Source organism: Ranitomeya imitator, chromosome 3 (assembly GCF_032444005.1).
Source record: "Ranitomeya imitator isolate aRanImi1 chromosome 3, aRanImi1.pri, whole genome shotgun sequence".
Lineage (NCBI taxonomy): Eukaryota > Metazoa > Chordata > Amphibia > Anura > Dendrobatidae > Ranitomeya > Ranitomeya imitator.
Genome location: NC_091284.1, coordinates 432,447,527 through 432,474,106, shown reverse-complemented (window position 1 = coordinate 432,474,106; position 26,580 = coordinate 432,447,527). Strand labels below are relative to the sequence as shown.

General features: G+C 43.2%; 1 protein-coding gene across 1 annotated transcript; it reads right to left on the bottom strand.

Annotated features, from left to right (window-relative positions):
- Window positions 1-466: 466 nt before the first annotated feature.
- HSPB1 (heat shock protein family B (small) member 1) lies at window positions 467-21,401 on the bottom strand. The gene is made up of 3 exons (XM_069757292.1): window positions 20,946-21,401; window positions 3,462-3,525; window positions 467-765 (listed from the first exon to the last, which is right to left on the bottom strand). The coding sequence occupies exons 1-3, from the start codon at window positions 21,343-21,345 to the stop codon at window positions 576-578; spliced, it is 654 nt and encodes a 217-aa protein (XP_069613393.1). The 5' UTR covers window positions 21,346-21,401; the 3' UTR covers window positions 467-575.
- Between the last annotated feature and the right edge of the window lie 5,179 nt (window positions 21,402-26,580).

Genomic DNA, 26,580 nt, shown 5'->3' with positions numbered 1-26,580 from the left:
GGTGCGTCTTATAATCCGCAAAAATACAGTACTTATGTCTATGAATTCTTTGCTGCTGATATACCGTATATTTATGTATATGGTTTATTAATTGCCTGATACTGGTATATATTTGTGCATACAGTGTCTTCAATGAAGATATATATTTGTGTGTTCGGTTTGTACATCGCTGGACGCCTTTTTAGATGGGGAGGTGGTGCCATTTAAATTTTCACATCAGACAGAAGAAACGGACCTGGTTGACTGTAACCGCTCCCTGTAAGACAGGCGGGCATGATAATGTTAATGCTTTTTCCCTGCAGATGAATGCTATATCTGCAGGTAAATAGTATTTTTGGACAAGACAGGTTTCCTTTAAGGCTACTTTCATGCCAAGTTTGAAATATTCTTCTACATATAAAAATAAGGATATGTGAATGTTTTTCTAATTTTTCAATGAAAAAAGAAAAGAAAAAAAGCCATACAATTCTTTTTTGTTCAAAATTTATTTTTCAAAACTCTATTATGTATGTAAAAGCATGTGGTATAACACAGAAAGCAGTGAAAGAAATCTGGTCATTTGCCCTGTTAGCATCTCATTTTTTGCCAGCCTCTTCAGCTTTCTTGGCGTCGGATGTGCCAATCTCAGCTCGGCTCTGGAACGTTACTGGAATAGTGATCTCTGCAGACTGGATCGCTGGCTTTGGGAGTGGCGCTTCTACTGTCAGAATGCCGTCAGGAGAAAGAGATGAGCTCACAGTAGTAATGTCTGCACCTGAGGGAAGACTACAGAAAGAGATCACAGTTAATGTTAATGATTAGACACTGTATTGCCTCAAAGTGAATGTTCATCTGTGAAAAAGACGGAATATTAATACTTTAATAAATATCACATAGCCACAGCCAAGAAATTATTCAGAAAAAAATGGATTTTCGGTCCAAGTGCTATCTGTTAGAAAATGGATCGCACTCAGACCAATGTTATTTGATAGGGCAGTGCAGATAAGCAATTGTTTTCACTTACTTAATCTGTATGTGAAAAAATTGTATCATGCACTAGTTTGCTCTGAAAAACGGATGAGACTCACCCATTCAAGTCTAATGAATGTGAAAAAAAAGTCAAACGCCATACGTAGCCACAGGATAGCATCTGATTTTTGTAGATACGCTGCTATTCTGTAACTTACGAAACTGTAAATGATTTTGTAAAAAATTAATAACTGCTGCTGTAAAAAAAAAACGGATTGTATGTGGAAGACAAGTGAAAGAAATAGTCATTCCACTTTTCTGGATGACATTTTTTTATACTGTCTTGCAACCCTAGCCTGAGACTGCTCTTTTCTATGCCAATCTTGATGAAGACTGTGCGAAGTAACTACTTTAATGCTACTTTCAGTTTTCTCGTGCCACCACAAGAAGTGTACCCCAGTCTCTGGAGTATATTCATGTCCTAATTTACCTCAAATTCTGAATACCACATTCCCTTCAGGTAAACTCCAGTTAATTCTCAAAAATTAAGTGGAGCTGTCTGGAACTGGAGCCACCATGGAATGGAAATGTTTTTCCACAAATGCCACAAATGCTAGATTGAACTGAGATCTAAAGAATTTGGAGTTCAAGTCAAAACCTTGAACTTTTTGTCATATTTCTCAAAAGATTCCTAAGCAATTTTTAGAGTGTGGCTGCTCATATTATCATTCTATAGGCCATTACCAGTAGGGTATACTGTTGCCATGAAGGGGTGTCATTGGTCTGCAACAACATTTAGATAAGTATCAAAGTAAAACACACATGAATACAGCATCACATTCTCTGTGCCAGATTTCCTTTTTTTCGAAAAGCACATCCTAATGCAATTTCTTCTACAAGGAATTGAAGCACACACCCATGGCCAGACTTGATTTTTCAGATCAGGCCATCTTTTTCCATTGCTTCCATTTGTTCAGATCTAGTAATTAAAGGGACACTGTCACCTGAATTTGGAGGGATCAATCTTCAGCCATGGAGGCGGGGTTTTGTGGTTTTTGATTCACCCTTTCCTTACCCGCTGGCTCCATGCTGGCTGCAATATTGGATTGAAGTTCATTCTCTGTCCTCCGTAGTTCATGCCTGCACAAGGCAAGATTGTTTTGCGCAGGCGTGTACTATGGAGGACAGAGAATGAACTTCAATCCAATATTGCAGCCAGCATGCAGCCAGCGGGTAAGGAAAGGGTGAATCAAAAACCCCCAAACCCCGCCTCCATGGCTGAAGATTGTTCCCTCCAAATTCAGGTGACAGTGTCCCTTTAAGTGTCCATTGTAAAAAGGTGGTGGACAGGGATCTGATTTAGACTATTACCACTCTTTAGCTACACAGTCCCATATACTGATATCTGCATGGTGCCATATGTTCCTACAATTTTCTATAAGTTGCCAACAGTAACTTTATCAGCAATTTGTGTTAGAGCAGCTTTTCTATAAGACTAGACCACACCAGCTAGCCTTTGCTCCTAATATGCTACAAGTAGACTTTTTGGCCCATGATACTGTCGCCGGTCCACTAGTTTTCCATTCTTGAACCATTTTGTTGAGTACTAACCACTGCTTATGGGGAGCACCCACACAAGACCTGGCATTTTGGAGATGCTAGCCATCACAATTTAACAATTTTCAAAGTCTTTCTTCTCATACGTGTCCATTTTTCCTGCTTAAGACACATCAACTTTAAGAACTGTTTATTTGTCACCATATACATCCTAACCCTTGACAAATGTCATTGTAATAAGATATTCAATGTTATTCACTTTACCAGCCCCTTGTTTTAATGCTATGTCTGATCGATGTATATACAATAACATTGAAAGCAGCATGCAAACAACAGGAAAAATCATTGCTCCAGGCATACATTTCAAGATGAAAGCAAGTTCACCAGTCATGTGAACTAGATTCATAAAGAAAACTTTAATGGGTTTCTTGGCTGGTTTCCCACATGTTTTTTTATCTTTAATCTTTTAGCAAAGCAGTTATCACTCTTTGTGCCTGGCACCTAACATTGATTCCCATATGACAAGGCTAGACAAATTTATCTGAGACTTCTCCACTGGTAATCTCCACCTTGGTACAATGGCATTTCATTATCTAGCAGAAGAGAGTCTATTGCTAGTCAGATCTATATTTTAGTTGCCCATAATTGAAACCAAGCTCAAAGGCTAGTCTTCTTTAAGTCATTTTTAATTCAGTGCTAGTACCACTTCTGCAAATAATGAAAAGTAAATTAAAAAAACAATATATTGAATTCCAAATTGATTAAAAACGATGTACTGTATATTTATGTGTTTAGAAATTGAAAATGATAGCATCCTATATAGTGAAGATTTACAGAGAATGATCCTTTATTAAGCAATTATAGAATATAACTTATGTATATTATGTAGTTTTCTGATGAAATGATTGTCATCCTAGAAATTAAAAATATTCTCTATATGTATTTTATGTACTTACGTGTATTTTCTGGTAAAGCATCTGGAAATAAATCCATGCTCATCTTGTTTCTCCTCGTGCTTCCCTATAAGATTTCAAATATGTAATCAGTGTCATTATTTTTAATCATAAAACTGAAAATAATATTATTAGGGACACACAGATTTGATCATAAACATTTGTTTGAAATTATTCAATCTTGCCGCTTAATTCCTTCACCCCTGTGCTGTTTTATGATTTTTACACTCTAGTTTTTTTTCTCCATCTTCCAAGATCCAAAGTTTTTTATATTTCCATCAATATGGCCGTCTGAGGGCTTTTTTTTTGCCGGACGACTTGTACTTTCGAATGACATGATTGATTCTGCCACATTGTACACTGGAAAACAGGAAAAAAAATTCCAAGTGCAGTGAAATTGCAAAAAAAAGTGCAATTGCACAATTGTTTTTTGTGTTTTTATTTACCATGTTCATTATATGGTAAAAGTGAGCTGGCAATATGTTCCCTCGGGTCAGTACGAGTACGCTGATACCAAATATGCATAGCTTTTTTTTAGTTACGGTAAGTGGTGAAAAAAAATTGGGAAATTTGTAAAAGCAAAAATCCTGTTGCTCCTTTCTGCACTGTTATCTTGTTTATTTGTCCACACTTTTGTGTGCAGCAGTCCTTTTTATTGCTGCCATACTTTTCCTGAGATCATTGTAGGGAGATTGAAATTGTACTACAGTCCTTGTATTTTTTCATATATCTTCCAGCCACTTTCTGCCACTTACATTGTGTTGTTTTATACACTGGGCCTGAGTTTTGGTTCAGTCTCCCCCCAAAAAAGTGAGATTCATATTCTCACAAAGTGGATATACTTCAGTTCTGTTAGTTTGTCGTATGTCAGCCAGCCACTTTCTGCCACTTAGATTACGTTGTTATATACACTGGGCCTGAGTTTTGGTTCAGTCTCCCCCCAAAAAAAGTGAGATTCAAATTCTCACAAAGTGGATATACTTCAGTCCTGTTAGTTTGTCGTATATCAACGAGCCACTTTCTGCCAATTACATTGTGTTGTTTTATGCACAGGGCCTGAGTTTTGGTTCAGTCTCCCAAAAAAATGGAGATTTAAATTCTCAACAAGTTTATATACACTTTCTACCTTGCTTTACAGTACCATATAACGGTTGTTATTTTGGTTAGATTTTCCAAAAAATGAGGAAGTCTGGTGGAAGAGCACGTGGGCGGGGCGGTGGTTGCCAGCTGGTACTGATGATGGTGGTGGTGGTGGTGCATCTGGTGGTAGTGGCAAAAGCACAAGAGCACCTAAGGCTAGAGGTGTTGAGCCAGCGTCATCGTCTGGCTACACAAGGCCTCAAAGGCTCCTTTATCTGGGAGTAGGAAAACAGCTTTTAATGCTGGAGCAGCAGGAAAAAGTTTTGGCTTTCCTTGCTGACTCAGCCTCTAGCTCTTTCGCCTCCTCTTCAGAAAGTTCTAAATATAAAAGCAATGAGTCGTCAGTGGATGCTCCCGGTCAGGAACAAGACGTTTCCTTGTGTCCTTCACCCAAACCAGAAGTGAAGGATGCGTCAGGCGACACTACAGGTTACTCTATGGAGCTCTTTACACATACCATGCCTGGGTTAGAAAGGGAAATTGTTAACTGGCCATTGCAAGATGAATCGGACATGGAGTGCACAGATGCACAGCCACAGCTAGATTATTATGCTCTTCCATTTGTCTCAGATCACTACATTGCCCTCGCAGTGTACTGAGCCAGAATATGACCCTGATGAGACTATGGTGCCCCGTCCCGAATGCTATAGCACCTTACATGGTGACACAGAGGAAGGTGCACATGATATTGAAGAGGAGGTGATAGATGACCCAGTTGTTGACCCAGATTGCCAGCCATTGGGGGAAGAGGGTGACACTGCCAGTAGCTCAGAAGCGGAGGAGGATGATCCGCAGCAGCCATCTACATCGCAACAGCTGTCATCTGGCAGGCGCGTATCAGGCCAAAAATGTTTGTCAAAAACAAAAACAGTTTTAGGACAGCATGGCCATCCGGTGAAAGTAGCACAGCGTACAATACCTGAAAAGGTATTCCATAGTAGGAAGAGTGTAGTGTGGCAATTTTTTAACCAAGATCCGAATGATCAGTCAAAAGTTATCTGTAAGAAATGCTCAAAGACCTTTAGCAGAGGGAAGAATCTTCAAAATTTAAATACAACGTGCATGCTTAGACATTTAACCACCATGCACTTTCAAGCCTGGGCTAACTACCAAACGTCCCGTACCGTTGGTGCACCTGCTCAGAATTAAGGTAGTCAGCAACGCTACATTGCTTCCCTCACTGTAAGCCCACCTGTTAGGACACCACCAGCAGCAAATGTGGAGGTATCCTCGCAAGGCCAAAGCAGTCAGGGAATCACAAGGTTATATGGTAGGAAACACTGTATGTAGGCCAACATCAAGAATTCCATCACCAACCCTCTCCCAATCCGCCATGTCCACCACCACCACCACCGCTAGTTCCACCATATGCAGCTCTCCAGTCCAGCTCACCCTACAAGAGGCTCTCGTTAGGAAAAGAAAGTACTCATCCTCTCATCCGCGCACACAGGGTTTGAACGCCCATATTGCTATACTAATCTCGTTAGAGATGATGCCCTACCGGTTGGATGAAAGCGAAGCTTTCAAAGACCTGATGGCCTATGTAATACCACGCTATGACCTACCCAGTCGTCACTTCTTTGTGAGAAAAGCCATCCCAGCCCTCCACCAGCATGTCAAAGACCGCATTGTCCATGCACTGAGGGAATCAGTCAGTGGAAAGGTGCACCTCACAACAGATGCATGGACCAGTAGGCATGTCCAGGGACATTACATGTCCAACATGGCGCACTGGGTTAATGTGGTGGATGCAGGGTCCACAGGGGACAGCCATAGTGGGACAGTTCTGCCTAGCCCACGGTCTAGGAAACAGTTGGCTGTAGGCATTCGCCACCCCTCCTCCTCCTCCTCCACCTCCTCCTCCAGAAGCGAAAGCTCATCCACAGAGCGCAGTCGCACGACCACTCCATCCGCAGCTGCCAGTGTTGCACACGAGGTGTCCCATTATTGAACAGCTAGTGGTAAGTGTCAGCAGGCTGTGTTACAAATGAAGTGTTTGGGCGACAACAGACCCACCGCGGAAGTACTGGCCAAGTACTTGCAGCAACAAACTCAGTCATGGCTGGGCAGTGTACATCTTGAGGCAGGCAAGTTAGTCAGTGATAACGGAAGGAATTTTATGGCTGCCATAGCCCTTTCAGATCTTAAACACATACCTTTCCTGGCTCACACCTTGAACCTGGTGGTGCAGTGCTTCTTCAAAAATTATCTGGAGTTATCAGCCCTGCTCCTGAAGGTGCGAAGACTTTGCACGCAGTTCCGCCGGTCGCCCGTACACTCCATCTGTATGCTGAACCATCAGCGATCGCTGAATCTTCCCCAGCACCGCCTAATAATCGACGTTGCAACAAGGTGGAACTCCACACTGGACATGGTTCAGAGGCTGTGCGAACAGAGGCGTGCTGTAATTAATTTGTGGGAGGATACACATACACGGGCAGGCACTTGGATGGCAGACATGGAGTTGTCTGGTGTGCAGTGGTCGAAGCTACAACACCTCTGTCAAGTCCTTCAGTGAGGTTTGCACATGGCTGGTAAGTGCAGACGACGCCATCATAAGCATGAGCATCCCACTAATGCGTCTGCTGATACAAAGTTTGACGCACATTAAGGAGCTGGCGTCTGCAGCCGAGGAGGAGGGAAGCCTTGATGACAGTCAGCCATTGTCTGGTCAGGGAACTCTCCTGGACGAGGTGGCGGACGAAGAGGAGGAGGAGGATGATGGGGATGAATGTTTATGGGAGGAGGATGCTTCTCAGAGGGCAATAGAAACTGGTGGCGTTGCAATGTCAGGTACAGGGTTTTTGCGGGACACAAGTGATACTGATTTGCAAGAAAGTGCTCCTCAACCCAGTACGAGCAGTGAATTGACACCTGGAACATTGTCCCACATGGCTGAGTATGCCTTGCGTATCCTAAAAAGGAAACCCCTCATTATCAAAATGATGACCAAAGATGATTACTGGTTGGCCAGCCTCCTGGATCCACGATATAAAGGAAAATTACAAAATATCATGCCACATGAGAACCTTGAGCAAATATTGGCTACCAAACAAGCAACTCTTGTAGACCGTTTGGTTCAGGCATTCCCAGCACACAGCGGCAGTGATGGTTCTCACATGAGCCGTAGGGGGAAACATGGCAGAGGTGTTAGAGGTGCACAAATCCGAAGTGGCGTTGGACAGAGGGGTTTTATGACCAGGTTGTGGAAAGATTTCGCAATGACCGCTGACACAACAGGTACTGCTGCATCAATTCAAAGCGACAGGAGACAGCATTTGTCCAGTATGGTTACGAACTACTTTTCCTCCCTTATCGATGTTGTCCCTCACAGGTCATTTCCCTTTGATTACTGGGCATCTAAAATAGACACCTGGCCTGAATTGGCAGAATATGCATTTCAGAAGCTCGCTTGCCCTGCTGCTAGTGTGCTATCCAAAAGAGTCTTCAGTGCTGCTAGTTCAATACTGACCGAAAAAAGGACTCATCTGGCTACCCAGAATGTTGATGATCTAACCTTCATTAAAATGAACCAGTCATGGATTTCAAATTATTTTGCCCCACCTTCCCCTGCTGACACGTAGCTTGCCTGAAAAATGTCTTGCTTTTGGCCTCCTCTTACTGACTTCTCCAATTCCTCCATTTGCAGCTGCTGAATGTCCACCATAGGCCATTTTTATACCTCCCTAAATGGGCTGACTCCCCCCACAGGGCCGTGGTCACCACCTGGCGCAAGCATCCGTTTTTCTCTTTTTTTTTTTTTTTTTTTTGTACAAAGCACATCCGTGCGAGTGCCATTTGCCTGGACTGGTGGGTGGGCCCACTCTTGGGCGACGGCACTGGCACAGGGTCCCTCATAGTACAATGAAGTGTCTCTGACGGTGGTGGTGCACAACCAAAGTCAGACACACCGTCGTAATATGAGGGGCCCTGTGCCAGTACCGCTGCCCATGAGAGAGTGTCCCCTCCAGCTCAAACAGTGCTCTACTTCTTGCAATACTTACCTCTCCCTGCTCCACCACTGTGTAGTCTGTGCTGTTAAATCCTTCAATGGCACTGCCAATACAAATTTGTTGAAATGATAGATGATATTTAAAATATACAGGGGCCCTGGCCTCCATTTAGACCAGTTAATACTTTGCGCCTACTACCACTGTCTGGTACTCAGCAGAGGAGCCCACCCCTGTACCTAGCTATGCCACCTGTTTATTTATGAACAATTTTTTGGCAGACATTTAGCCCACTTTATTATTTGGGCCCGCTAACTTAGTCTGCTACTCATTACAATTTTCCGACACTGAGCAAAGCAATGTTGCCTGTTTATTTATAAACAATTTTTTGGCAGACATTTAGCTCACTTTATTATTTGGGCCTACTAACTGTGTCTGCCACTCATTACAGTTTTCCTCCACTGAACAAAGCAATGCCGCCTGTTTAGTCCTGTTACCAATTTTGAACTGCATTTAGCCTACTTTATTATTTGGGCCTACTAACTGTGTCTGCCACTCATTACAGTTTTCCTCCACTGAACAAAGCAATGCCGCCTGATTAGTCCTGTTACTAATTTTGAACTGCATTTAGCCTACTTTATTATTTGGGCCTACATCTGTGTTTCCTCTTCATCTTGCCCATTGCCCAGCCACTGCTAGATGAGTCTGCTGGTACATTGACCCAGACCACTACATTCCCCTTGCATTCTACACAGCCAGAATCTGACCCTGCTGAAAGTCAGGTTCCCCTTCCCGCATACTATACCACCTTACATGGGGACAAAGAGGAAGGTGCAGATGAAAGTGCAGGTTCCTTCATCAGGTGTGGGGCATACTCATTGGCGACGTCACTGGCACAGGGCCCCCCATAAGTGTCTCTGCCAGTGGTAGGCGCGACCCGCTGTCAAACACACCGCCGTACTATGAGGGGCCCTGTGCCAGTGCCAACGAGTGGGCCCCCCCCTGCTTCCTCAGGATCACAGCACTTGCAAAGTTTAAATATTTACCTCTCCCTGCTCCACTGCCGTGACGTATTCCGCGTTTCCTGGGCCCACGAAAATCCAGCCAGCCCTACCACCCCACAACTTTAGCCAAATGACCCCCAGTTTTCAATGCCTAACTATTATTATAAAGTAAATTAAGATTGACAAGCTTAAGTAATAAGAATTGATGTTTTTGGCATTAAAATGGACACTGTAGTTGTTTTCCTGTCCTCCACTCACTGTCGACTTTGATTCCCCATTGACTTGCATTGGGTTTCATGTTTCAGTCGGCCCCCGACTTTTTGCAATAATCGGCCGATTTCACCCGACCCGACTTTTGACAAAGTCGGGTTTCCCGAAACCCGACTCGATCTGAAAAAAGTAAAAGTCGCACAACTCTACTGATCGGATTATTTTTTGTGCATTTTGAAATATCAGCCATTTCTGAACACAGCGATACCAAATATGTGTATTTTTTATTTATCTTTTAATTGTTTTATTTTCAGTGGGAAAAAATGGGGGCTATTTGAACTTTCATGTTTTTTTAATTTGTTTCATATTTTTAAAAACTTTTTTTTTTACTTTTTACTGTACTTGTATGGCCCTTTAGGGAACTTGAAGTTGTGATTATCTGATCGTTTGTGCTATACATAGCAGGGCATCTGCACTGCTACAGTATTCGTAGCAGAAATCACGATCTCACAGGAAGATCGCACAGGAAATCATAGTATGATTACAATAAAAGGCACGGTGGTTATCAGAAGACCCTCGTCATTGGTTCGCTGATAGGAGCATGGATTGACACTCTGACAGTGTGATTTTACAGCCCACGGCGCAGGTACGGACTGGGGATGAAATTCAGCCCTGGCATTTTAAATCACACAGGCCCGTGGTGTCCCTGTCCCCAATAACCAGATGGGATATATTACTAATATTACCCTGGATGGAGGAAAGGAAGATTTACTACAAGACCATTATTTCTAATTATACCCATGGCATGCCGAGGTACGTGATGGAGTGACCAGCTTTGTGCTCCGTCACAACTGTTAATAGTATGGGTGTCTTGAGAACATTGATTCTGTTAACAACATAGCACACAAGGCAGCCCACATCCAGGCCGGCCCTTCTGACATTTGCCAGAATTGCCAAATGGCCAGTCCGGCCCTGCCACGGCGGTACGGGCTCACTCATACTGCCGTATAACATAGATCTATGAGGTCTATGGGTGTGTGTGAAACATTGGATTGCATATACTGTATATATAGTTCTTGGAATCTTGCAGCTCAAAAGAAAATCTGCAGTCATCAAAATAGTCTTGGACCCGAAGGGGTTAAAATAATCCAATTGCAATATGTATATGGTAACCAAGATGACGTTGACGTGGTGCCCGATGACTGTAAACTGTGTCACAGTGACTCATGTCATTTGCCAGTCAATCAGCCAGAAGTGAAATACATTTATCTATGATATTATGAAGGAAATAGGTTAATCTTCATGTTAGCTCTTGTGATGACATACATAGCTGCAGTATAACTGATAGAGCTGGGGCTGTATATACCGCCATCTGTTTTATCAGCCTTTCTCGTGGTAAATTAATCTTTAATGTGAAAAAAAGTGATTGATTATACATTGACCGGTGTTGGAGCTCAACTCTTTGCTGTGATCCATGTGAGAGGAAATGACATGTCTCAGGGTACAGATTAGCCACTAATAAGTCAGGGTCAAATATTTTATGCATTGCGCGGACTGGCAGCGCTGCTATTTAGGCATGTTGTCTTTACACCATTAGACACAGAGCTCCACAATAAATATCATCTTCCTGCATTATACACTAAAAGCCAACTAAGAGTCATGAATATTTCATGTGCTGAGCCAGTGCTATCCATTACAAAATCACTATGCTGCTTGCAGTTTATATCCTTCTTTTCTTCTAGAAAGAAAAGCCAAGATTTGCGTAAGCATTGAGTCACTTACTTTTCTGGTAGGTGACATTAGAATTATATAGATCAAGAAGCAAGAGGTGAGTCTGCCATCTGCAGTGAGAGTACTGTCTCTAGATCACCTCCATTTAATTCCCAAACAGTGGTGGATCTCTTGTTTTAGAAAGCTCTCTGCATTTGCAGTGGAAATCTAATAAATATATTTATTGCTTCATCAATACAAGTACCATTGAATTGCAGCTTTTATACCAAGCTAAAACCACACGTAGGATGGCCACCTGAGGCACACTTAGTGATATTGACAGCAGTAAAATAAGATGATGGGGCTGCAATGACAGCGCTAAAAGCGGGGTCAGGAATATGGAAAAAAAATGACATCGCAAAATCATGACACAAGGCAACAGATCAGACACACTGAGCAGTCCGTGGTGTATTATTATTATTTTTTGTTTCATTACTTTTTTGTATTTTGTGATACTCATTACAGGATATGGTGGTTATATATGTCGTTTCAAAATGCTTATTTTATATCTCTCATGGAGCAAATGCATTGGCCAAGCTTCCTGCACATTATTCAATATACTGTCAAAAGGGTTACCGGACTGTCTGTGCATTACGTATGATACCCGGCATAATGCTAAGCCAAGATCCACACTTTTAGGCCGGGGTCACACTTGCGTATGTAATGCGAGAAACTCGCACAAGTCTCTCGCACATCACTACCCGGCACTGCCGCTGGCATTCGGGACCGGAGAGTGCGGCTGCATGTATTTCTATGCAGCCGCACGCTCCGGACCCGAGTGCCGGTGGCAGTGCCAGGTATTGATGCGAGAGACTCACGTGAGAGAGTAATCTCGCATTACACACGCAAGTGTGACCCAGGCCTTAGAAATATTAGTGGGTGAAACTTTAAAGGGAACTTGTCATGGGAAAAAACGCTATTTACCTGCAGATATGGAGTTAATCTGCAGGCCAATAGTGTTCTGAACGGGATGAAATTAACTTCATTCCTTTTTACAACCTCGCACTTTCAGTCTTAGGCCAGAGTCACACTCAGCGTAGGGAAATAGGTCCATATTTTACATATGAAAATAGTGATCCATATGTCATCTGTAGGCAGGGTGTGGCAGCGTATTTTGCGCATGTAAACCTCTGTATGTAATCCGTATGGCATCCGTACAGCGAGATTTTCTCACTGGCTTGCAAAATGGACATAGAATGGATCCATGGGCTCAAATATTCATGAAAACATATACCGTATCCAGTCTATATATATATCTATATATAATAATTGTCTAAGGGTCACTTCTGTCTGTCTGTCCTTCTGTCACGGTTATTCATTCGCTGATTGGTCTCGCCAGCTGCCTGTCATGGCTGCCGCGACCAATCAGCGACTGTCACAGTCCGGAAGAAAATGGCTGCTCCTTACTCCCCGCAGTCAGTGCCTGTCGCCCGCATACTCCCCTCCGGTCACCGCTAACACAGGGTTAATGTCGGCAGTAACGGACCGCGTTATGCCGCGGGTAACGCACTCCGTTACCGCCGCTATTAACCCTGTGTGTCCCCAACTTTTTACTATTGACGCTGCCTATGCGGCATCAATAGTAAAAAATGTAATGTTAAAAATAATTTAAAAAAAAAAACCTGCTTATACTCACCCCCCGTTGCAGCTCGCGCCAGCCGCCATCTTCCGTTGCAGGTTCCGGTGGCAGAACGACCTGCCATGATGTCACGGTCATGTGACTGGGATGTCATCACAGGCCCTGCGCGCCTGCGCTACAAAGACCTGCCATGACATCACGGTCATGTGACCGCGACGTCATCACAGGTCCTGCGCTAATACCAACCCTGGGACAGGGACCTGCTGTGGACTACAAGGGCTCCCACGTCAAAAAGGTGAGTATATGTTTATTTTTTACTTTTTCACCTGTGACAAACCTGGCTGGGCAATATACTACGTAGCTGGGCAATATACAGGTCCTTCTCAAAAAATTAGCATATAGTGTTAAATTTCATTATTTACCATAATGTAATGATTACAATTAAACTTTCATATATTATAGATTCATTATCCACCAACTGAAATTTGTCAGGTCTTTTATTGTTTTAATACTGATGATTTTGGCATACAACTCCTGATAACCCCAAAAACCTGTCTCAATAAATTAGCATATTTCACCCATCCAATCAAATAAAAGTGTTTTTTAATAACAAACAAAAAAACCATCAAATAATAATGTTCAGTTATGCACTCAATACTTGGTCGGGAATCCTTTGGCAGAAATGACTGCTTCAATGCGGCGTGGCATGGAGGCAATCAGCCTGTGACACTGCTGAGATGTTATGGAGGCCCAGGATGCTTCAATAGCGGCCTTAAGCTCATCCAGAGTGTTGGGTCTTGCGTCTCTCAACTTTCTCTTCACAATATCCCACAGATTCTCTATGGGGTTCAGGTCAGGAGAGTTGGCAGGCCAATTGAGCACAGTAATACCATGGTCAGTAAACCATTTACCAGTGGTTTTGGCACTGTGAGCAGGTGCCAGGTCGTGCTGAAAAATGAAATCTTCATCTCCATAAAGCATTTCAGCCGATGGAAGCATGAAGTGCTCCAAAATCTCCTGATAGCTAGCTGCATTGACCCTGCCCTTGATGAAACACAGTGGACCAACACCAGCAGCTGACATGGCACCCCACACCATCACTGACTGTGGGTACTTGACACTGGACTTCAGGCATTTTGGCATTTCCTTCTCCCCAGTCTTCCTCCAGACTCTGGCACCTTGATTTCCGAATGACATGCAAAATTTGCTTTCATCAGAAAAAAGTACTTGGGACCACTTAGCAACAGTCCAGTGCTGCTTCTCTGTAGCCCAGGTCAGGCGCCTCTGCCGCTGTTTATGGTTCAAAAGTGGCTTTACCTGGGGAATGCGGCACCTGTAGCCCATTTCCTGCACACGCCTGTGCACGGTGGCTCTGGATGTTTCCACACCAGACTCAGTCCACTGCTTCCTCAGGTTCCCCAAGGTCTGGAATCGGTCCTTCTCCACAATCTTCCTCAGGGTCCGGTCTCCTCTTCTCGTTGTACAGCGTTTTCTGCCACATTGCTTCCTTCCAACAGACTTACCATTGAGGTGCCTTGATACAGCACTCTGGGAACAGCCTATTTGTTGAGAAATTTCTTTCTGGGTCTTACCCTCTTGCTTGAGGGTGTCAATGATGGCCTTCTTGACATCTGTCAGGTCGCTAGTCTTACCCATGATGGGGGTTTTGAGTAATGAACCAGGCAGGGAGTTTATAAAAGCCTCAGGTATCTTTTGCATGTGTTTAGAGTTAATTAGTTGATTCAGAAGATTAGGGTAATAGGTCGTTTAGAGTACCTTTTCTTGATATGCTAATTTATTGAGACAGGTTTTTTGGGTTATCAGGAGTTGTATGCCAAAATCATCAGTATTAAAACAGTAAAAGACCTGACAAATTTCAGTTGGTGGATAATGAATCTATAATATATGAAAGTTTAATTGTAATCATTACATTATGGTAAATAATGAAATTTAACACTATATGCTAATTTTTTGAGAAGGACCTGTACTACGTGACTGGCCAATATACTACGTGGCTCTGTGCTGTATACTACTTCGCTGTGCAATATACTACGTGGCTGGACAATATACTATGTGGCTGGGCAATGTACTACGTGGCTGGGCAATATACTACGTGGCTGGGCAATATATTACGTCACCGGGCAATATACTACGTGGCTGGGCAATATACTACGTGGGCTGTGCAATATACTACGTGGACATGCATATTCTAGAATACCCGATGCGTTAGAATCGGGCCACCATCTAGTGTATATATATATATATATATATATATATATATATATATATATATATATATATATATATATATAGTCAAAATAAGAAAAAGCAGCACAAAAAGATAGAAAAAAGTGGGACAAGACTGAACGACGGAAGGTATGTGATATTGTTGTTTTTTTATATTAACTTTGTTTCAGGTGACAAGGGTCTTCAATTGGATTGAGAGTATAATAAACTATTAAAACACCCTGGGTCTTTATTTCAATAAAATACTTTTTTCCTAATGTGTGTGTGGTTTATTAACCATGTACTACTATTGGATTAATAATGGATAGGTGTCTTATTGACGATAGCAAGGTGACATTAACCCTTTATTACCCCATATCCCACCGCTGCACGGGAGTGGGAAGAGAGAGGCTAAGTGCCAGAATAGGTGCATCTTACAGATGTGCCTTGTCTGGGGTGGTTGGGGGAAGATGTTTTTAGCCAGGGGGGCCAATATCCATGGTCCATCTCTAGGCTATTAATATCTGCCCTCAGTCACTGGCTTTCCCACTCTGGCGGAGAAAATTGCACGTGAGCCTATGCCAAATTTTTCCCTGATTTAACCCTTTATTTTAACAGCTAGAGCCCTCAAATTTTGCACACAGACACTTGGAACATTATTAGTGAGGAATATGTTAAAAAATAAGGGATATGAAATGGTTTACTGTATGTAAACCATATCTCATATCATGTCGGGTTTGGGAAGGAGATAGCAAAAGCCGGCAATTGAATTACCGGCTTTTCTGCTATCTAGCGCTGTATGAAATATAAATACATATATATATATATATATATATATATGTCTCACTGACATATATATATATATATATATATATATATATATATATATATATATATATATTATGTGGTGCAGTGACCAATGTTACAGCCAGGGGGCGCTGCGTGTGCCCTTCAAGATGCACTTGGAGGCATAGTTGTGATGAGACAAAGTCCGGCACAATTGTAGATGGCCGGTATGTGTGTCGCAGAGGAGGACACTGCGCTGTCAGTCTAAAGTTATGTTATGGTCTGGGACCTGTAGTCCCACATGTAAATGTGTAAGTTCTAATGGGAGATTGGCACGGCTAGTCATGAGAGATGGGAAGGTCAGACTAGCCACATACACCCACACTCCCACCCAGGGGAGTGGTTACAGGTATGTAATGTGACCAGGGTGTGGGTCACATGGTTCCTGTGTTTGGATCTGAATGGTGCAAGTGCAAGGCCCTGGAAGCCTGTGTTGGATAATCCTGGGATTTCCTGAATAGCACATGGTGGGACTTTGCTACTGGTGGCCTGGGTATTGGACGGTCCCAGCTGGGGATGGACGTCCTGAATAGTACCCGGACTGGCCACCTGTGTGATCCTGTGTAACCTGGGTGTTGGGAGGTCCTGGGAGTAGGACCGGATCCCTGAATAGCACGAGGTGAGGACCGGGATCTGCAGAGCAGTGACAGCTACTGTGTGGGGAAGCTACAGTCCTTCGGTGGCTCTGGACTGACTGATGTGTGCCGGCCAGGTAAGTTGGTGAACCCCGTAAGGCAGCTTACCCGGAGGACTGAAAAGGAGTCAGCAGGTGGAGCAGGAGCTCCCGTCAGGTACCTTCATAAACTGTAGGTGCTTGTTGTATCATGGAATGTATTGCAATGGACTGTACGTCATGTGGTTTATGAAGTTTAATAAACCAGATTTATGTGAGATATCGTGCCTGAAGTGTTTATCCTGCTGCCAAGCGAGTGTTCCCCAACACACTCAGGTAGCGTAATCTCACAATATATATATATATATATATATATATATATATATACCCCTATACTATGCGTAGACATTTATTTTAGCTATTCTATTCTAACCTATCAGTGTGATTTTACTGTACACCGCGCTGAATTGCCGGCTTTTCTATAGAACACCGCTGCGTATTTCTCGCAAGTCACACTGTTGGTCCGTGTGTAATCCGTATTTTTCTCGCCCCCATTGACTTTCATTGGCTGATTTTTTTGCACAATACGCTGACAAATGCAGCATGCTGTGATTTTCTATGCCCATGAAATACGGCAGAGAAATATACGGCAGATAGGAGCTGCCCCATAGAGAATCATTGGTCCGTATGCAATGCGTAGTTTTTGCGCCTCTCATACATCTGTAAAACTTGCTAGTGTGACCCCAGCCTTAGAGGCACGGCTGACGCTGCTTCAGTCATAGTGAGAGGTGGCTATAACCACGCCCCGTCACTGATTGACAGTTGGTTTAGCACTGATGCACTGTAGAGTCGGTTGTCAGTCAGTGTTGGGGGCGCGGTTACAGCTCCTGGTCACTATGCACTGAGCAGTGACTAGTGTTGAGCGATACCGTCCGATACTTGAAAGTATCGGTATCGGATAGTATCGGCCGATACCCGAAAAATATCGGATATCGCCGATACCGATAGCCGATACCGATATCCGATACCAATACAAGTCAATGGGACATCAAGTATCGGAAGGTATTCTCATGGTTCCCAGGGTCTGAAGGAGAGGAAACTCTCCTTCAGGCCCTGGGATCCATAGGGATGTGTAAAATAAAGAATTAAAATAAAAAATATTGATATGCTCACCTCTCCGGCGGCCCCTGGACATCACGCTGCTAACCGGGAGGCTTCTTTGTTTAAAATGCGCGCCTTTAGGACCTGCGAATGACGTCCCGGGTTCTGATTGGTCGCGTGCCGCCCATGTGACCGGCACGCGACCAATCAGAAGCCGCGACGTCATTCTCATTCAATAAACTCCTAATTCTAGGAATTGAGGACCTGCGAATGACGTCACGGCTTCTGATTGGTCGCGTGCCGGTCACATGGGCGGCACGTGACCAATCAGAAGCCGGGACGTCATTCGCAGGTCCTAAAGGCGCGCATTTTAAACAAAGAAGCCTCCCGGTTAGCAGCGTGATGTCCAGGGGCCGCCGGAGAGGTGAGCATATCAATATTTTTTATTTTAATTCTTTATTTTACACATCCCTATTGATCCGATACCGATACCCGATATCACAAAAGTATCGGATCTCGGTATCGGAATTCCGATACCGCAAGTATCGGCCGATACCCGATACTTGCGGTATCGGAATGCTCAACACTAGCAGTGACTGAAGCTTCTCCGGCCACATCTCTATGACTGGAAGCCCGAGGATGTGGGGAGTATTGAAGTTGATTTCCTCCTGGTAGCTGGGCTTTCAATATGGCAGCTGCACGGCTTCAGAACACTATTACCCGGCAGATTAACACCATATCTGTAAGCTAATAGCGTTTATAGTGGTTTTTTTTTCACTTGATAGGGTCCCTTTAGGTTGTTTTAGCAATAGTGAAGTTTTCAGCATCTGGTTATGAAGCGCACAATAAAACCTCAGTATGTTCGTAATATCATATGGAAACATTCAAAAACAAAGTGGATTATTTCTCAAAGGTTTAACCCCTTCACGACATGCGCTGTACTAGTACAGCGCATGTCATGTGTCCCCCTTTGATGTGGGCTCCGGCGGTGAGCCCACATCAAAGTCGCAACATGTCAGCTGTTTTGTACAGCTGACATGTGTGCGCAATAGAGGAGGGTGAAATCGCGATTCAACCACCACTACTAACCTGTTAAATGCCGCTGTCAAACGCTGACAATGGCATTTAACTACCGCTTCCGGCTGCTCGGCTGGAAATGAGCGCATCGCCGACCCGTCACATGATCGGGGGTCGGCGATTCATCAGGATGGTAACCATAGAGGTCGTTGAGGTCGGCGCTCATAGCAAACCTGCAATTCAGCTACATAGCAGCGATCTGATGATCGCTTCTATGTAGCTGAACCGATCGAGTGGTGCCAGCTTCTAGCCTCCCATGAAGGCTATTGAAGCATGGCAAAAGCAAAAAAAAAACGTTTTTAAAAATCTGAAAATTTAAAAAAAAAAAGTTTAAATCATCCACCTCTCGCCCCATCCAAAATAAAACAATAAAAAAAATCAAACCTACACATATTTGGTATCGCCGGGTTCAGAATCGCCCGATCTATCAATAAAAAAACATTAACCTGATCGCTAAACAGCGTAGTGAGAAAAAAAATTGAAACGCCAGAATTACATTTTTTGGGTCGCCGTCCCGCAAAAAATAAGCCCTCACATGACCATATTGACGGAAAAATAAAAAAGTTATGGCTCTGGGAAGGAGGGGAGTGAAAAACAAAAACACAAAAACAAAAAAGGGCCGCGGCGGGAAGGAGTTCACTTATACTGGTTTCCAGTAATTCGGAAACAAGGAAAAATGAACATTCAAAATCAGAAAATTATGTCTAATAATATGTGTCCTTGGTTGTCCTAACCCCTCTGAGGCATCATTATAAAACTTTACGAGTTTGTGTTGTGAAGAAACATAGAAACATTTTGGGTATTTGTACACAGATCATATATGCCCTTGATTTTCCATCCAAATTACAGTTGCACTAATAATAGCAGTCACAAATTCTGATCCACATGCTATGGAGAATTTACAAAGCATAAAATTCCTGGAACTGGTGAATTGGAATTATAACAATTTATGTTTTGTTTTTTGAAGCAAATTTCAGCCTTTGAAATGCAGCTTTTTAAATCTTTTTGCATCAAAAACCACGGCAAAATCTGAACGATTTAGTGTCTATATTGCCTCTGCGGACTTTATATTTTGTCAGTAGAAGCCAACCAGGTAAAACTGGAGTTGGGCTCTAGAAGTATTGACGTTTGATTTTATGGTAAATGTGTGATTTTACTGATATTTTGTAAGCACAATAAATGACTACTGAGTATGTTTATACATTGTTTTTACAAGGATTTTATAACAAATTCTTCTTCAAAATCCAGAAAAATAAAATTTAGAACAGTTTGTGAAAATTAGCCTATGGTGCACATGTTTTTTTTCACTGTTCACAAACAGTAACATTTCAATTTCTATCTGAAAAAAGCTCAACATTTGACTAATAAAGAGATAGAAGCACAAAAACAGCATTAACAAGCGCCAAACACTAAAAAAATATACATAGGGTATGTTCATAAACAAAATGCAGAGCAGTGGTCACTGAGCTTCCCTATCAGAAGCCATTTTTAGCTTTCTTTTTATAGAAAAAGTTAGATTAGAAAGACACTATGATGACAGTAAAGTGTCATCACCACTGGTGACCTGTGAGTGATGGAACTACCATCTGTTCCAGTTGTTATTTATAACAAAAGAACTGTCAGTTCTAAAATGTTAGATGTGGGATTTTTAATAAAAGTTACCCGGATTGCATCCAATCAATTTTTTAAACAATTTCTGTTCCTTACTTTGCATAGTTCATCTTTTATCTTGACTTGGCCAATTTCTTCATATCTCTAAAATAATAGGTAGTGTATGCTACTTAATCTATTTGAGTAGAAACATATATGATATTTCAGATCCATCAATTTAGTGTCCGTGTACTGTACCTCATTATCAACATCAAAATAAAAAATATATATAATAATATCCTAAATTCTAACTATTTAATGCTCATTATTTATTAGGTAAGCTACTGTATTAATATATGGTATTTAAAGCACAATATTTACCTGTGATTTCCACAATGCCATCCTTTGTTTTCACAACCAGTTCTTCTGGAGCAAAGTGATTGACATCCAAACTGATCTTCCATTGGTCTGATGTTTGACGGATTTCAGAGATTCCACTGCTGAGTTGCCGACTTAGAACCCGTTGGAAATCAGGCACAGTCGCACCAACAGGTGGAACTACTGCTGGTATGGTACTGGGTGGCATAAGATCTACTGACTGACTTGGAAAAAGACGGACATAGCCCGGCCAGCTAGTGCTAGGCCATTGGTACAAGTCTTCAGCTAATCTTGGCATACCAAATGACTGGTCAAACAATCGGTTGGTTCCTTGGTACCAGTCCCTGAATGGCTCCCAGCTGGGGGTACGGAGAAAAGTGAAGGGTACTCTACGTTCAGACATCCTTGCTGTAGATCAGTTAGACAAGTTATCTGGTCTCTGTCTGGGCTGAGTATGCTGTTGGCATTGGGAAGGTGCAGCTGCTTTATGGAGAGCCCTGTGATTATTTTTAGAACTTGGAATGAGTGAGCTATAATTGGAAATTACTCAAGTAGTTGTACTGGAAAGTTCTAGTATCTCAGTCTAACAATGCAGCTACAGGCTATTGGTAACAACTTTAGATGGGATAATTGCTAATAACATTTAATGTCTAATGAATACTGACATAAAATGCACTGAGAAGTAGTAGATGTAGAACACATTAAAGCTTTTTTGAGAATGTATTTGTACAACACCTCTGACACTAAACAAGTGATGTCGTCTATTGATATAACATAGTCTCTCAATCATTTGCAAGTAAAGATAACCAGATCCTTTGAAATTCAAATTCGACAGCTTTAAAAATTTTCTTGAAAAGTTTGATTTGGAGCAAATAAATTCTCATGAATCTCAATACTGGAAAGCTTTTAATTGCTGAGAAAATAAATGTGGGGGTCAAGAGAAAGAGAGAACCCCACTGATGATAAGAGCTTGCACTCAATAGGAGAAAGAGATGACCCCTCCGACTATAAGGCTGGGTTCACATTGCGTTAATAGCAGCCCGTTCAACACATACGTTAACGGGCTGCTGTTAACGCAAGTGCCGTTATGGCAGCAAACTAGCGCAGATAGAGCATCTACTAGCGCTATCTGCGCTAGCAGTGACGGACCCGGAAACGCTGCAGCCCGCGTCTCGGGGTCCGTCACTCAATGACGGCACATCACTAGCGCACGCCCATTGTGGGCGTGCGCTAGCGATGCGTCCGACATTGGAATCAATGGCGGTGTTAACAGACTACGTTACACGCGTTAATGCCGCGGTGTAACAAAGTCCATCCAACGGATGTGCCCAACGCAATGTGAACCCAGCCTAAGAGCTTTTACACTACAGAAAAGAAAGAGAGGACTCCGCTAACAAAATGAGCTTGTACTCTACAGGATAGAGAGAGGATCCTAATGAACATAAGAACTTACACTCTACAGAAGAGAGAGGAGAAATCGCTCATCATAGATGCCTATATACTACAGAAAAGAGACAGAAGCCCCTGCTGATTATAAGAGCTTACGCTCTAGAGGATAGAGAAAGAAAGGACCACACTGATCTTAAGAGCTTACACTCTACAGGAGAGACAGAGAGAACCCCGCTGACCATAAGAGCTTACACTCTATAGAAAAAAGAGAGAGAGAAGACCCCGCCAATCATAACATGTTACACTTTATAGGAGAGAGGATCTCACTGGTCATAAGAACTTATAATCTACATAAGAGAGAGGACCGCACTGATCATAAGAGTTTACACACTACATAAAAAAGAGAGATGACCGCACTGATCATAAGAGCTTATGCTCAACAGGACAGAGAGAGGAGACCTCGTTAATCATGAGAATTTACACTCTACAGCAGAGAGAAGCCTCTTGCACCATCACGCTTGAGTTCCTTCCTAGGTCCGATGCCCGGAGCTTGATGACCGTAGTCTGGAACCTGATGACTGCTGTCTGGAGCTTGGAGCCTGATGACTATGGTGGTGCCTGTGGGTCGCTTCGGATGTCCGGAACCGAATGACTCCTGTCTGATGTCTGCCGGTGACCCTGGGTCCAGATGTCCTGATGTCCTGTCTGTACCCTGATGTCCTGCCTGTGTCCTGATGACCTCATGGACCCATATATCCTGATGCTCTGCCTGTGTCCCAATGTCCTGAGGTCCTTCCTGTGTACAGAAACCCTGATGTCTTACCTGTATCCTGATGACCTCGTGTTCCCTGATGTCCTTCCTGAGTCCAGATGTCCCGATGTCCTGTCTGTATCCTGATGTCTGGCCTGTGCCTGGATGTCCTCGTGTACCCTGATGTCCTGCCTGGGTCCTGATGTCCCGCCTATGTGTGCCTTGGTGATTCGTTGGTACCTTGGGGTCCATTGGGTGGTACCCTTCTGGAGGTGTGGAATTGGTAGCCTGACATCATCATGTTTTGTTTATGTACTGTGTGACTTTAAGGCTACGTTCACATTAGCGTTACGCTAATGTGAATCGCTGTTGCGTCGGCGACGCAGCGGCGACGCGCCCCTATGTTTAACATAGGGGACGCGTGCGTTGTTTTGGTGGCGTTTTTCGCCACGTGCGTCGTTTCCGACGCTAGCGTCGGACGCAAGAAAACGCTACATGTAGCATTTTCTGTGCGTCCGATTTTCGTCAAAAACGACGCACGTGTCGCAAAACGCGCGCGTTTTTGCGCGCGTTTGCGCGCGTTTTTCCGTGCGTCGCCGCTGCGTCGCCGACGCAACGGCGACGCGACGCTAATGTGAACGTAGCCTAATTTAGTAAACTTTACTTTCTCTATACCTGAAGTTGTGCGGTTAATCAAGTCCTACGTGTCTCTTTCCTTGTCCACATGCTCAGCTGCCACAGAACCCTGGTCTCTGCCCTCCCCTAGTTCGGGTAGGCCCGGGTCCCCCTCTGCAGTTTAAAGGGTCCGTATTGTGTTTCCGGGGGACGCGCGCCCCACGCCCTCGTGGTCGGTCAGCATGGGGGCATCTATGGGTTGGGCCGCACCAGCGGCTGCAGCTGATCGTGACATCTGCCTTACATACTGTGGTTGACTGGGAACCCCTGATTTGTGATGTTCCAGGTACTGATCCCCACCGTACAAGGTATGAAAATCTGTAAGATGTCATAGCTAGGGTTGAGCGAAACGGGTCGAACATTTTCAAAAGTCGCCGACTTTTGGCTAAGTCGGGGTTTCATGAAACCCGATCCGACCCCTGTGCGGGGTCGGCCATGCGGTACGCGACTTTCGCGCCAAAGTCGCGTTTCAATGACGCGAAAAGCGCCATTTCTCAGCCAATGAAGGTAAACGCAGAGTGTGGGCAGCGTGATGACATAGGTCCTGGTCCCCACCATCTTAGAGAAGGGCATTGCAGTGATTGGCTTGCTGTCTGCGACGTCACAGGGGCTATAAAGAGGCGTTCCCGCCGACCGCCATCTTACTGCTGCTGATCTGAGCTTAGGGAGAGGTTGCTGCCGCTTTGTCAGAAGCAGGGATAGCGTTAGGCAGGGTCCATTAACCACAAAACCGCTTGTGCTGCAGCGATTTGCACTGTCCAACACCACCCTCGGTGTGCAGGGACAGTGGAAGTTTTTTTTTTTTTTTTTTTCCCCTCAGCGCTGTAGCTCATTGGGCTGCCCTAGAAGGCTCCCTGATAGCTGCATTGCTGTGTGTACGCCGCTGTGCAAACCAACTGCTTTTTTCAAAGCACAAATCCTCTTGTTCCTTCCTTTCTGCACAGCTATCTTTTTTGTTTGTCCACACTTTTTATTTCATTTGTGCATCAGTCCACTCCTTATTGCTGCCTGCCATACCTGGCTGAGATTACTGCAGGCAGGGAGATAGTAGCTGCCTGCCATACCTGGCTGAGATTACTGCAGGCAGGGAGATAGTAATTGTAGGACATTCCCTGTTTTTTTTTTTTTTTTTTTTTTGGTGGGAGATTAAGATTGGCAATTTGGCATTTCTGCTAGAGTGCCATCCCTGTGTGTGCCATCTCTCTCACATAGTGGGCCATAGAAAGCCTTTTCATTTTTCTGTATTTTTTTTTGTGGGGTGTATAAATTCTCCCTGATAAAAATACAGTGGGAGATTAATATTGGCCTTTGGGCTTGTGTGCCAGTCCTGAGTGTGCCATCTCTCTCACAAATAGTGGGCCATAGAAAGCCTATTTATTTTTTTTTTTTGGTTTTATAAATTCTCCCTGAAAAAAAGGGAGATTAATATTGGCCTCTGGGCTTGTGTGCCAGTCCTGAGCGTGCCATCTGTGCCAGTCCTGAGCGTGCCATCTCTCTCACAAATAGTGGGCCATAGAAAGCCTATTTAAATATTTTTTTGGTTTTATAAATTCTCCCAGAAAAAAAGGGAGATTAATATTGGCCTCTGGGCTTCTGTGCCAGTCCTGAGCGTGCCATCTGTGCCAGTCCTGAGCGTCCCATCTCTCTCACAAATAGTGGGCCATAGAAAGCCTATTTTATTTTTTTTTTGGGTTTTAGAAATTCTCCCTGAAAAAAGGGAGATTAATATTGGCCTCTGGGCTTGTGTGCCAGTTGTGAGCGTGCCATCTGTGCCAGTCCTGAGCGTGCCATCTCTCTCACAAATAGTGGGCCATAGAAAGCCTATTTAAATATTTTTTTGGTTTTATAAATTCTCCCAGAAAAAAAGGGAGATTAATATTGGCCTCTGGGCTTCTGTGCCAGTCCTGAGCGTGCCATCTGTGCCAGTCCTGAGCGTCCCATCTCTCTCACAAATAGTGGGCCATAGAAAGCCTATTTTATTTTTTTTTTGGGTTTCAGAAATTCTCCCTGGAAAAAAAAAGGGAGATTAATATTGCCCTTTGGGCTTGTGTGCCAGTACTAAGCGTTCCATCTCTCTCTCTCTCTCAGTCAGTGGGCCATAGAACGCATATTTTTGGTTTTATTTGTTTTCTAAATTCTCCCTGAAAAAATCATTTTATTTTATTTGGTTTCTAAATTCTTCCTGATAAAATCATATTTTTTTTATTATTTTTATTTCTAAAGTCTCCCTGAAAAAAAAAAAAAAAAAACAACCAAAAAAACAGTGGGAGATTAATATTGGCCTTTCTGCTTGTGTGCCAGTCTTGACTCCTGGGTGTGCCATCTCTCTCTCTCTCTCTCTCTCCAATTGTGGTCCATAGAAAGCCTATATTTTTTTTCCTTGATTTGGGTTCTAAAATCTACCAGAGAAAATAACTACATCAATCATTGGTAGAAAAATATTGGCCTCTGGGTTTGTGTGCCACTCCTGACTCCTGTGTGCGTCATCTCTCAGTCAGTGGGCCATAGAACGCCTATTTTTGGTTTTATTTGTTTTCTAAATTCTCCCTGAAAAAATCATTTTATTTTATTTGGTTTCTAAATTCTTCCTGATAAAATCATATTTTTTTTATTATTTTTTTTTCTAAAGTCTCCCTGAAAAAAAAAAAAAAAAACAGTGGGAGATTAATATTGGCCTTTCTGCTTGTGTGCCAGTCTTGACTCCTGGGTGCGTCATCTCTCAGTCAGTGGGCCATAGAACGCCTATTTTTGGTTTTATTTGTTTTATAAATTCTCCCTGAAAAAATCATTTTATTTTATTTGGTTTCTAAATTCTTCCTGATA